Here is a 12,529-nt window from a genome sequence, read left to right as displayed (position 1 = left end):
ATAAATTTATGATCGATCTTCACAGTCATGCTTATTCTTTGACCAAATTGTGGAAAAAAAACAAAAAATAAACTTGTTTACTTCCTCTGCAAAATATTAACAAAATCATTACCAAAAACAAGTAAAAACGTGTCAGTCGGTGTTGCCGACAGATATATACCCCCAGAGGTCTTCGGAATTAGACGCAGATTTTATGATTACCTTATTATGTATAAGAAATATGTTTTTATCAAAAAGGTTTCGGATTTAATGTTGATAAAATTTTATAAATAATTGACCATTTGGGAGGGAGGTACCAGAAGGAGTGGACTACTGGGTTCCATCTTTGGACTTAATCTAGACTTTGTAAAGATAATGGGTTGTACAAATGGAACGGAATGTCCATTCAACTGATATTGGATTTGCTAATATTGAAAATGTTGACCCCCTGTAGGGGAGGTACCAGAAGGAGTGGACCAATGGGTCCCATTTTCCTACTTGATCTAGACTTGGTAAAGATAATAGGTTGTGCAAAGTTTGTTCACATCTGGCCTTTCATTGGCCTGATATTGGATGTAAAAATTTTGACCATTTGTGGTCGAGGTACTTGAAGGAGTTGACCAATGGGTCCCATCTTCCTACATGATCTAGGCTTAGTAAAGATAATAGATTGTATAAAGTTTCATTAACATCGGATAGTCCGTTTGCACCAGCCAGACATACAGACGGACAACGCACGGATGGACGGACTAAATCGACTCCAAATTTTCTGAAACTGATTTGGTCCAAAGAAACATGGGTCTAAAACCAATATTTCGATGATGCACTTTTTCACCGTATCAAAATGTATATACACTCATTAGCATAAAGGCTGAGGGTATAACAATAGCGATCTTCTTTGGCCAGGAATCGTTCTACATGCAAAATTTCGTGAGAAAATTACTGTGCCAAGTGTTTCAAATTATATTGGGCAGACGGACATACACATATATACTGCTATATTTAAATCTGAACCGATTTTTCCCAATTTCAATAGGGTCCATCCTTGGGCCAAATAAATGAGCTGTGCCAAATTTCATCCAAAACGGATCATAAATGCGACCTTTACTTTGCTCACAAAAATACATGGACGGACGGACATGCATAAATCAACTCAGAAAGTGATTCTATGCCTATTCTCAAAAGAAACCATGGGTCAATCTCGATTCCTTTTGCCTGTTACAAACATATGCACAAAAACTGAATACCCTGTACCAGTTTGGTGAAGGGTATAAAAATGGGTTTAGCTAAGATATTTCAACGAAAATTAGAATGTTTTATCCCTATTTTTTGGATTATATGATGGTGCAAAAAATAATAAATATAACAACTACAACAGGGATTATTTTTATATTCTCAAACTATTGTATATAGAGAACACAAAAGTTTGAGAATTTTCCTAATTATAAATATCACAGGAAGTATGAATTTCCATCCATCAAAATGTCGTAATCAAGAGCGACATCTAATATTTTTCTATTTTTGAAATACTCATTCTCTCTTTCACCATTCATATATATTATTGCTTGTCCTACATCATAACGACCAAAATACAAAAATAAATTAAATGTGTTTTTATTTTCTTAGAAAATAGTTTGTTTTTTCAATATTTTTTATTATCTTCTTTCTTTAGGTCTTTAAAGAAAAAAACGTACTAAATAACTATTCAGAACATTGTTGTGTGTGTGGTGTCAAAAGTAAATATGGTCAAACAAATTTACTTCTTGGCAGCGCCCTTCTTGATGCCCTTAGCCTTCAATTCGCGAATGCGTTCACGTTTGTCCTTCTTGATTTTACGTACGGTACCGTCTTCCTTGGTACGTTTCTTCAAGGCGTTGAAGGCGATGGTCAACAACTTGTTGCGTTGACGCTTGGCATAACGCAATTTGAAGCGATCGAAATCGTTCAATTGGGAGCGCTAAAAATAGAAAATAAACAAACAAAAAAAAAATTGTTAGCCACCATTCCATAAGCAAACGAGACCAACAGATTGATAATGAATATTGTATGGGGTCTTCAGTTAATAAAAGAATTAGCTTCATGTATGTATCAGCCGGCAATTCCTATCAAGAACTTTCATTATCATCATGTTGAGAGATTTAGTGTAGTCATCTCCATTTAAACTATGAGGGATTTGTTTTTTACTGTTATAATACATACCTAAAAGAGAAGAAAAAACACAAAATTAGTAAATGTAAACAATGGTCATAAATCCAACAGCTGATGATAATGAGTGGTTTCAGTTAAAATGAAAAATTAGCTTCATGTATGTATCAGCCGGCAATTCCTATCAAGAACTTTCATTATCATCATGTTGAGCGTAGAGTAGTAGGAGGAGGGGTATAGTTTTCGTTTGACAACTTACCTTGCAAATGTTTTGAGCCTTGGTGGACCATGGACTAACTTTCCATTGGGCCTTCAAGTCACTTTCAGTCCATGCCTTGCGGACAACACGTGTGGGGGCAGTGAAAGGGAACTTGATGCGGTATTTGGTCAAGTGCAGATTGTTCAATCTGTATTCTTGGCGGGGTACACCAGTCAAGGGACCATCAACGAGAACCTAAATAAAATAAAAAACAACAATTAATTTCAAGCGCATTTTCAACAAAAGAGAATACATACACAGTGACTTCATCGATTTGTTTATTTGTAGTCTCAGTTAATCATGGTAAGATAGCTTCAGTTATGTATCAGTTGGCACTTCCTATCAAGAAGCCAATAATCATCATGATCACAAATAAACAACAACAAAGTCACCACATGTGTGGAATATGAAATGTTATTTTCAAACTTACCCTGTTTTGGTCAATCACGTCGACAATGGCGACGAGACGTCCCTTCAAGGGACCAGCCGAGCATTTCGCAATGCGACCAGTTTGTACAAATCTTTGGAAGGGCTAAAAACAGAGATAAGAGAAACACGTTGTTATAACTTCTTTGAAAATTTAATTATTTCAGTCTTCACATTTTATTACGAATACTGCTGTGGAAAATTATGCTTTCAAGTCCCTCTCTGGTTCGACTAAACACGTTGTGCTGCTATGCGTGCACACCGTTCTTCTTTTGACACATTGTCAGCTGTCAAAACGAGTTGGCCAACTACAGGAGCACACACTCACACTATTTCCATTTGTTTTCACACATTTCCAGACAAAAATTACACAATTTTCACATAAACCGATATAATTTCCATTGCTGCATCATTTGCACATACATTTAACAAGGACTTGAAACATTTTTCCACACATTTTCATAATTTTTCGTGAAGAAAAAAATTGAAAACATTTCTTACCATGACTGCTAACCGGAAAGAAAGAAATGTAAAAGAGCGAGAGCAAAAGAAAACGCCATCTTCCACAACTTTTCTAGCAGTTTTTTCGTAATAGATTAACACGTGGGTCGTGCTTACACCGCAGCTGGTGACAGGGTTGTATTTTCGAAGTGTTTGTTTTGGAAAAAATCGTTGATGGGCAAATATTTTTATGTGATTTAAACAGATTTGATGTCTATTGATTTTAAATTTCAGGTCAAAATTGTAAATTTTAAAGTCATTGGTTTCATTTCAGTGTACTTTTTGGGAAGAGGTTTTAAACATAAATATGTAAAGATAGTACAGACAACTATATTGTATCAATAGTGTAAATAATATATTTGTAATAGAACATCCTTTATGTATTGGACAAAATAAAGTATATTTATATTTACTTTTTTGTCCAATATATAATAGTAAAACCACAAATGCCATAACTGTCTTAATAAAAAATTTATTTAGAATTGGATTAAGAAATCGAGTCGATTTAAGAGGATATTCTATAAGCTTGTTTGTGTGCATTTAAAATCAATCTAAATTTATATATAAAATAGTCGCTAATAAAAAAATCAAGAATTTCACATAAATTCAAAAATTGGTATGGTTAATGTATGGTTTTCAAATAAAAGGCTACAAAACTTGTAAAATAAGTAAATGCTTTCAGGATCTGGAATCGGACTATAATCTCAAGGGATGTATAAACGGCAAAATTTGGAAACACATACCAGGATTCAAGCATGGCATATTAAGTTGGCATTATTTAAAATGTCAATTTATAAAGGGATATCAGAGTCAAACTTGATTTTGGACGTTATTTTTCCTTATTCTGTTACATTAAACAAAGTCAAATTAACATGCCATGGCTGTGGCCCTGTTAAGGAGAAAATACGTACAATCATGGTACAATTATACAAGGTAGGTTGGCAATGCATGAAATGACACCATTCAACTTATGCTACAAAAACCGTTGTTTTTGTCCCGATCTTCTGTCAATCGATCTTCTGCACATCGAATTCATATAGAAATTACCAATCGAGACATCAGCTGCGCTAAATGAACTATGTATTTATTGTGGCATGGTTTAGACTAAATCCATTTGATCTCAAACGTCAATTCCATTCCCTCACTTAATCCTGTTCACAAATCCAGTGGATTATATTTACGTATACGCTATGGAATTGTCATTTGAGATTGACTGGGTTTCGTAAATCTAAACGTACCTTTAACATGCATTGCCTGTAGTCCTCTTATATGTGAGGCCACACTACCAAAAGGCAGAATTTGGACGAGAGTGCCATTCAAAGGTGCTACTGTGTATTCCGCCTAAAGGGGGAAACACATACGAGGATTCAGGACTGCCCTGTTAAGTTGACTTCGTATGCATTGTCAATTTATAAAGGAATATCAGAGTGAAAATTGAATTTGGACGACGTTCTCCTTTATTCTTTTACAATAAAAGAAGCCAACTCAACATGCCAAGCCTAAAAGTCCTTTTATGTGTTCCCCCATAAAACTTGTTTGATTGTGTGACATCTCATGTTCGTCACTCACCAGACAAACACAAAATTAATCATGGTTGTTGAACAATTATTATTCGATAAAAGAGCTGACAGTCCAAATTTATTGTGTCGCTCATTTGCTGCAAGACAGGCATAACTCAAAAAATATGATTTTCGAGTTAATGGTGCACGATTGTTCGCTGTAACAGACTTCATGTTGTGTAAAAAATGCATATGAATATATCTTACACACTCTAATTGAGAAGCTGTAGAAGTTCCTCTGTCCCATATAAAGTGTGAATAAATTGAAAACTTAAAACGCATCTCCTGTAAAATCGCTATGAATTCATAATGAACAACGAAATAGAATTAATATTCTATTACAATCATTGCAAATACAACCCTGAATGATGCATTTGACAGTAGATGAAAGTCGACTTAGGGATCAATAAATCGCACGTGTAAACGGGAGAGACGTGCAAACATAAAAAACTGTCCCATATTATTTAAATTTTTTCATTTATTTTCCTCATTTACTGAACGTTAACTAACATAAAATGCCGGAAGATGAAGGAGCTGATAAAAAGAAATCACATCGGGCACGACAATCTGGTGTGAAGGCTGAGAAAAAGAAATTGAAAGCGAAGAAAGAATCAAATCAAAAGGAACCAACATTGACAGCACGTCAACGGAATCCTAAAGCATTTGCCATTAACTCTGCCGTCAGTGCTGAAAGGAATTTCCGACGCAAAGAAGATTTAACTGCCAAGAAACAACATATTCCTTTGGTGGATCAAACTCCCGATGAACCACCACCAGTGTTAATTGCAGTAGTGGGACCACCAAAGGTTGGTAAAACCACACTGATCAATAATCTGATAAAAAGCTTTACCCGCACTAATGTCAATGACATTAAGGGCCCCATTACCATTGTTACGTCCAAGAAGCGGCGTATTACATTGTTGGAATGCAACAATGACATCAACTCGATGATAGATGTGGCCAAGTGTGCCGATTTGGTATTGCTTATGTGCGATGCCAGTTATGGCTTTGAAATGGAAATATTTGAATTCTTGAATATATGCCAGGTGCATGGTATGCCAAAGATTATGGGCGTGTTAACCCATTTAGATATGATTAAGAATACTAAACAGTTAAGGAAACGGAAGAAGGAATTGAAGCATCGTTTCTGGACTGAGGTATACGATGGTGCTAAATTGTTTTATTTGTCGGGTTTATTGCACGGTGAATACCTGAGGAATGAAATCAAGAATTTGGGACGTTTCATATCCGTAATGAAATTCCGTCCTTTGACATGGCGCGGTGCCCACAGTTATGTGGTTGTGGATCGTGTTGAAGATATGACCAACACCGATGTGATACGACGTAATCCAAAATGTGATCGTGATGTGGTCTTGTATGGTTATGTTCGCGGTGTTCCCCTGAAGCAGGAGCATATGGTACATATTGCGGGTTTGGGTGATGCTCGAATTGATGAATTAAGTGCAATTTCGGATCCATGTCCATTACCGGGTACAGAAAAGAAACGTACTTTGCTGGAGAAGGAGCGTTTGCTGTATGCCCCAATGTCGGGTGTGGGTGGTATTGTTTATGATAAGGATGCTGTGTATATTGAATTGCAAGGATCCCACAGTCATAAGGATAAGACTGCTGAGGCCACGGAACAGGAAGAGTTGGTGGGAAAGTTGATTGGTAAAAAACAAACTGTGGATGAACAAATCGATGAACAGGAATTCCGTTTGTTTTCGGATGGTGCTGCGATTAAGTCTAAAGATTTTGTACAAGAAGATGAAATGGGGGAGGATGATGAAGAAGATGATGGCTCTGATGATGGCGATGATGATTCTGGGGAAGAGGTAAGTTGTTACAAAAAAATTTAATAAATTGACATTTAATTTAAATGTTTTCATTAGGATGATTCCGGTGTTGATGACGATGAAGAAGAGGATGATGAAGCTGACAGTGTTAATGAATTTGATGGCGATGATTGGCGTAATGAAGATTCCCAAAATGAATCCAGGAATATGGAATCCGAAGAAGATTCTTCCGATGATGATGATTATCAAGATTTGGATAAATTGAAAAAATCTAGAAAATCTAAAAATTCCAGTGATGAGGATGAAGAGGAGGAGGAAGACGACGAAGAAGAAGCAATTATTGCCAATAACTTGAGTTGGAAAGAAAATTTGGCCGAGAAGGCCAGAGATGCTTTCCTTCAGCGTCACTCTGAATCCAAAAATTTAATGCGTTTGGTCTACGGCTGTTATACACAGAGTGAACTAAAAAAGTCAGCCGAAGATAATAATGAACAGTCAGCTGGCGAGTCTGACGATGATGAGGATGCTATTGGTGGCCTTTTCAAGGTGGCTGCTAAAAAGCAAACCGAATTGCAAAAAGATAAAGATTTGCGTGACAAATTTGAATCATGTTTCTTTGATGATAATTTCGGTAAGTTTTTGAGATCAATTACCGTTTGCGGATTTTTATTTTAACTTTTTTACAGAAAGCACACGTAATTGGCTGGAGGATAGTAATAAGGATTTAATACGCAATTGCTTTGTTACCGGCAAATGGAAAGCCTCCGAGGATGCTGAAAATCTTTTGCGTCTCGATGATATGAGTGATGCGGAAAGTGAGGTATATGGTGATTTTGAAGATCTGGAAACGGGTGAAAAACTAAGTGGCAAACCCAAAGAAGAGGGCGAAAATGAACAACAAACTAATGAATCAGAAGCCCAAACTAGTGAAGCTCAGAAACGTAAAATGACCCGTGTCGAGGAAGAAAATCTCACCAAGGCTGAAATCATGGCGAAGAAATTAAAACTCAAAGCCAAATTTGATGCCGAATATGATGGCAAAGGTGAAAAGGAAGAGGACGATGGACGCATTAAGGGTGACCACGATTACTATGAAAGCCTTAAGGCTGAAGCGCAAAAACAATCCCAGCTAAATAAAAGTGAATTCGAAAATTTGGATAATGAGTTGCGTGTCCAAATCGAAGGTTATCGTGCCGGCATGTATGTCCGTTTGGGTTTCAAAAATTTACCAGCTGAATTTATTGAAAACTTTGACCCCACTTACCCGGTACTTGTGGGTGGTCTCAACATGGCCGAGGAGAATATTGGCTATGTCAATTGCAAAGTGAAGAAACATCGTTGGTATAAGAAGATTCTTAAGTCTGGCGACCCCCTCATTATTTCCATGGGTTGGAGACGTTTCCAAACTGTGGCTGTTTATGCCAAGGTGGAAGATAATTTCCGCCATCGTTATTTGAAATATACCCCAGAACATGTTACCTGCAGCATGACATTTTGGGGTCCCATAACACCACAGAATACCGGTTTCTTGGCCCTGCAAACGGTAAAACATGATCAGGAGGAATTGAAGCGTATTGGTTTCCGAATTGCTGCCACGGGCTGTGTTACCGAATTGGATAAGTCCTGTCAAATCATGAAGAAATTAAAACTGGTGGGTCATCCCTTCAAAATCTATCAAAAATCTGCCTTCATTAAGGGTATGTTTAATACCAGCTTGGAAGTGGCCAAATTTGAAGGTGCTAAAATAAAAACTGTATCCGGCATTAGAGGTCAAATTAAAAAGGCCCATCACACGCCAGAGGGTTCATTTAGGGCCACCTTTGAAGATAAGATTCTATTGAGTGATATTGTATTCTGCCGGACCTGGTTCCGTGTCGATGTACATCGTTTCTATGCCCCAGTTACAACTCTACTACTGCCTCCCGAACAAAAGCTACATTGGCAGGGTATGAAAACATTGGGTCAACTCAAGAGGGAGAAACAAATTAAAAATGAAGCCCAACCCGATAGTTTATATACCGAAATCAAGAGACAACCCAAAGTATTTCGTCCATTGGTTATTCCGAAATCCCTGCAAAGGGCTCTACCATATAAGGATAAACCTAAAATGGGTCCTTTGACCCCAGCCGAAAAGGCTGAACGTGTGGCTGTTGTACGTTCGCCACACGAACAGAAGGTGGCCAAACTTATGAACATGATCGAAACAAATTATCAAGAGAAACGTAACAAAGATCGTCATGAAACTAAACTGCGTGTCAAGAAATTCAAATTACAAAAACGCGCAGAGGAACTTTCCAAGTTGAAACGGCAAAAGGAGTTGCGTAAAAAGGTTTCCCGCGCCCTCAGTAAAATGAAGAGTAAAACAAAGACATAAACACCTAACCCTTTGTTAAAAGGGGTTGTTTAGTTATCACTTAATTTAAGATCTTTTTTTAAGTTTCTAGTTTTTTATTTGTATAAAGAAAAATCATTTTTTAGAAAAATAAAGAAAGAAACAAAGCCTTTGTAATTTAATCCTGACTCTTGTTATCTTCAATGGCTTTTAGAGCGGCCAATAGTTTATGTTTGCGATTTCCAATGACATTATGTTCCACAGCAATGCTATTTCTTTTCTTAGGTGTATCATCTTTTAAGGCTCCGCTGGTTGCTTGTCGACAAAATGTATCGAGAAAAGCTTCACGTTCTTTATAATCATCGGATATTTGTTTACGTATGCTGGAAATTTCTTCTTTCATGCGAATTTTCTTGCCCGTATTTGGAAGCTGAGAGGTGGAAAAAGAGAAAATACCAAATTTAAAAAATACGGACATATTTGGTATTTATACAAATATATTGTAAGGTATAAGGTCTCACTTAATACGGGATTTATGAGCAACACTTTGAAAGTGTTTTTGTGACCACTATAATTTTATACATGTTATAGTGTTTATTTTAAATTTATATACCTCAACTTTCTGTTGTTCCTTAAAATAGTCGCCATTATCTTCGTATAAATCTTTTTCCAAATTTTTATCAATATTATCTATAAAATTTCCCATTTCATTGGAGCCATTACGATTTGAGCCATTTGAATGTTCTTCATTGGATGAATTCTGTTCCTCGGTATCTTCTTCGTCATCCTCCTCCTCTTCTTCCTGTTCATAATCATCTTCATAATCCGTGGAAAATGTTTCACTTTTCTTTGACTCCATTAAATGATTAGGTGTATTTTCCGAAATTTCAGCTTTACCAGCATCACCATCACCCTGATCAATGCGTCGCAATATGGCAATCGTTTTCCCACCAGAATTTGGTTTATTTTCTTTCGGACTGGAATTGCCGTTCAGTGTCATCTTCTTGACTGTGCAATTGGATCGGTGTGTTACAGTTAGATGACTTTGTGTTGATCGCTGAGATCGTTGACTATTGGAACCTTCAAAATCATCAAGGTTTTCATGATCTGTGGCATGCTGTAAAAACTTTTCCAAATCTTTGTCATCTTTGAGCTCGTCATGGGTGTTGTTGTTGTTGGTTTTATGTCGTCTGGGCATGTTCATGTTAAATTTGTCCTGGAGCTGTAAAGAGATAACAAAAATGAATATAATTTAAAATGAAAAAAGAATCAGAGGTAAGAAACAAATTGAAGGAAAATGGGATGTATGCGAAGATTGCATCAGGATAACAAGAAATAAAAAAATGGAAAATAAAAAAATGAAGATATAAGAATATTGACACTTTTTGTGCTAGGCTGAGAACTTTCCGATCTGCCCTCGTATATGTCTGTCGGCAACACCGACTGACACTTTTTTACTTGCTTGTTCTATACTTAAGTTAAGGTGTAGGTCGAACTTACCTGTAATTCCTCCAATTTTCGAAATCCCGATAATTCAAGCCGAGCCTTTTCCAATTTCATTAAAACTTCTTTGGTTTTGCGTTGTTCGGCCAGTAATTGTTGTTTAGCCTGTTTGGCTTCCAATTGCATTTTACGAGCCATCATCTTCAGATCGTTATCCTTCTCTTGTAAGCGTGTTTCCAGCGATTGCAGTTTTTCGGTCAATTTTTGACGATCTTCGAGGTTTCTGAAACAAGAGGAGAAGGGGTAAAGATATGCAGATAAGAAAAAATATTTTTTTTCAAATATTAATAATACAAATTAAAAAGTATCAGTCGTTGTCGCCGTCAGTTATGAATACACCCTACTTAGCAATAAAAGGGTATAAAAATAAAATTTTCAAAAATTAAAAATAAAATACGAACTACACATTAAAATCCTTTCAGGCATATAATCGATTAACGAAATCAAACAGTATTTTGTGTTCCATATAGCCTTATTTTCATTATTGGTATTTTGATAATTTTCGAAACGTTCTCTAACCGAATTGATTATAGTTTTACATGGGGTTCGGATGGTGTTCTACTATTCCTTAATCATAATTATGAACAGTTGTCTGTATTAAGGTATGACCCCCATGAAAAACCGTACTTCCAATTTAAACAGGACGTCTGTGTCTCTTTTAATTCTATGAGGGAGAAGTTATGGACGGACGAATGTTATGTGGAAAATTCTCTTTCCTCATCTTTTTCTTTTATAAAGAATTTTTTTCATTAATGACCTGTGTTTTAAATTCGATTTCAATACTTACTTATCCTTATTTAATTGTACAAAATATTTGTTCTGATCACTAAGTGACAATATAATCGCTTCCTTTTGTTTTAGACGCTGTTCCAAATCCTTATTGATTGTCTGGAGATTACGATATTTGGTTTGCCACATTCGCAATTCCTCGGCATGTGAATGCAGCAATTGGGGAAGTTCAGCATTTGTAGATTCATATTTGGATAAAGCGGAATCTTGGCGTTTATGCAAGGTGCGCAGTATACGATTTTCATGGGCCAATTCCTAGAAAACAAAAAAACCTTAATGAAAATCTCTGCTTATGTATGTTCAATAGTTCTCCTTCGTTACCGCAATAGTTTGTTGGGCATTTGCCAATTGATTTTGATAAGTTTTTATTCTTAGCCTACGAGCCGATAAGACACGCTGACGAACTTCATTTGTTGCTGGTATCAAGGCCGGTTGGCGCATGCAGCCATTTTTGCCATCCATTGTTGTGGGCAATTTTCGTCGATATATATTACTGGCGGATCCCTTGGAGCTATTCGAATACAAACTTTCACAACTTTTGGTCGAAGTTCTGCTAAGAAGAAATTATAGAACATGAATACAAAGTCTTTGTTTGATATTCTAGAACATACGGATTCATAGTTTTACAATTTCCCGAAACAACACTAGAGGCCGAAATGGATTTTCGTGGTGAGTTCATGGAAAATATAGAATAGATATTTGTAAAATTGAATAAAAATAAAATATATTTTTTCTGCTTTTTTAGTTAAAGCTCCCTTTGTTAACAAAACTTTGATGTGATACGTTATGAAAACATGATTGGAAAAAACAAAGTGTTTGGACGCTTCAATGCATCTTGTTTATCACAGGCCCCCATTGACGATGAAGTCGCCATAGTGACCACCTAACACATTCGATTTCTATGACGTCAATAACAAACAAAAACAATAATTGTTGCGAAATTAGAAGCAGATGTTATTTTCCCGGAAATGGTTGGAAAGGCTTGAAAAGCTTTGCCTTAAGAAAAAATTAAGCGCCAATTTTCTTTTTCTTTTTTCTTGACATTAGCATTGCGCAAGGACGTCGGTAAATAAGGACCACTATGTTGTTTTGTTTTAGACAAGGATTAGTTGTAAACAATGCTGATAGATTGGCTATCGTATATAAATGGGGTAATATGTGAATTTTTGTTATAATAGACGTGCTTTTTTCAGAAGAAAATGTTATGTTGATTAAGCCATGTTCGTCTCTTGATGTCATG

At 36.3% G+C, this 12,529-nt stretch overlaps 3 protein-coding genes across 3 annotated transcripts; 1 reads left to right on the top strand and 2 right to left on the bottom strand.

The window, feature by feature from the left end:
* Positions 1 to 1,730: 1,730 nt before the first annotated feature.
* LOC133334637 (large ribosomal subunit protein eL14) lies at positions 1,731 to 3,377 on the bottom strand. The gene is made up of 4 exons (XM_061542951.1): positions 3,311 to 3,377; positions 2,814 to 2,915; positions 2,384 to 2,578; positions 1,731 to 1,936 (listed from the first exon to the last, which is right to left on the bottom strand). The coding sequence occupies exons 1-4, from the start codon at positions 3,311 to 3,313 to the stop codon at positions 1,736 to 1,738; spliced, it is 501 nt and encodes a 166-aa protein (XP_061398935.1). The 5' UTR covers positions 3,314 to 3,377; the 3' UTR covers positions 1,731 to 1,735.
* Positions 3,378 to 5,381: 2,004 nt separating this feature from the next.
* Positions 5,382 to 9,045, top strand: LOC133334639 (ribosome biogenesis protein BMS1 homolog). Its single transcript, XM_061542952.1, has 3 exons — positions 5,382 to 6,704; positions 6,762 to 7,296; positions 7,352 to 9,045. Exons 1-3 carry the CDS (start codon positions 5,385 to 5,387, stop codon positions 9,037 to 9,039), a joined length of 3,543 nt encoding a protein of 1,180 aa, XP_061398936.1. The 5' UTR covers positions 5,382 to 5,384; the 3' UTR covers positions 9,040 to 9,045.
* A 100-nt stretch (positions 9,046 to 9,145) lies between these two features.
* Positions 9,146 to 11,965, bottom strand: LOC133334625 (lebercilin-like protein). The gene is made up of 6 exons (XM_061542939.1): positions 11,901 to 11,965; positions 11,611 to 11,839; positions 11,288 to 11,544; positions 10,498 to 10,723; positions 9,611 to 10,219; positions 9,146 to 9,427 (listed from the first exon to the last, which is right to left on the bottom strand). Exons 1-6 carry the CDS (start codon positions 11,906 to 11,908, stop codon positions 9,176 to 9,178), a joined length of 1,581 nt encoding a protein of 526 aa, XP_061398923.1. The 5' UTR covers positions 11,909 to 11,965; the 3' UTR covers positions 9,146 to 9,175.
* Positions 11,966 to 12,529: the final 564 nt, after the last annotated feature.

Source organism: Musca vetustissima, unplaced genomic scaffold (assembly GCF_032173495.1).
Source record: "Musca vetustissima isolate MV318-11 ecotype Yass unplaced genomic scaffold, APGP_CSIRO_Mvet_v1 utg2180, whole genome shotgun sequence".
In the NCBI taxonomy this organism is placed as follows: Eukaryota; Metazoa; Arthropoda; class Insecta; order Diptera; family Muscidae; genus Musca; species Musca vetustissima.
This window is presented reverse-complemented; position numbering and strand designations above follow the sequence as displayed.

Excerpts from the sequence above, each read along its gene's own strand:
- LOC133334637 (XM_061542951.1), bottom strand. Across the intron at positions 2,579-2,813 it reads ACGTGATTGACCAAAACAGG|GTTCTCGTTGATGGTCCCTT; the intron begins GTAAGTTTGAAA and ends TATTTTATTTAG. Across the intron at positions 1,937-2,383 it reads AGGCTCAAAACATTTGCAAG|CGCTCCCAATTGAACGATTT; the intron begins GTAAGTTGTCAA and ends TTCTATTTTTAG.
- LOC133334639 (XM_061542952.1), top strand. The coding sequence starts at position 5,385 with ATGCCGGAAGATGAAGGAGCTGATAAAAAGAAATCACATCGGGCACGA. Across the intron at positions 6,705-6,761 it reads ATGATGATTCTGGGGAAGAG|GATGATTCCGGTGTTGATGA; the intron begins GTAAGTTGTTAC and ends TGTTTTCATTAG. Across the intron at positions 7,297-7,351 it reads TTTCTTTGATGATAATTTCG|AAAGCACACGTAATTGGCTG; the intron begins GTAAGTTTTTGA and ends ACTTTTTTACAG.
- LOC133334625 (XM_061542939.1), bottom strand. Across the intron at positions 10,220-10,497 it reads GAAAATTGGAGGAATTACAG|CTCCAGGACAAATTTAACAT; the intron begins GTAAGTTCGACC and ends ATCTCTTTACAG. Across the intron at positions 9,428-9,610 it reads AGGAACAACAGAAAGTTGAG|CTTCCAAATACGGGCAAGAA; the intron begins GTATATAAATTT and ends TCCACCTCTCAG.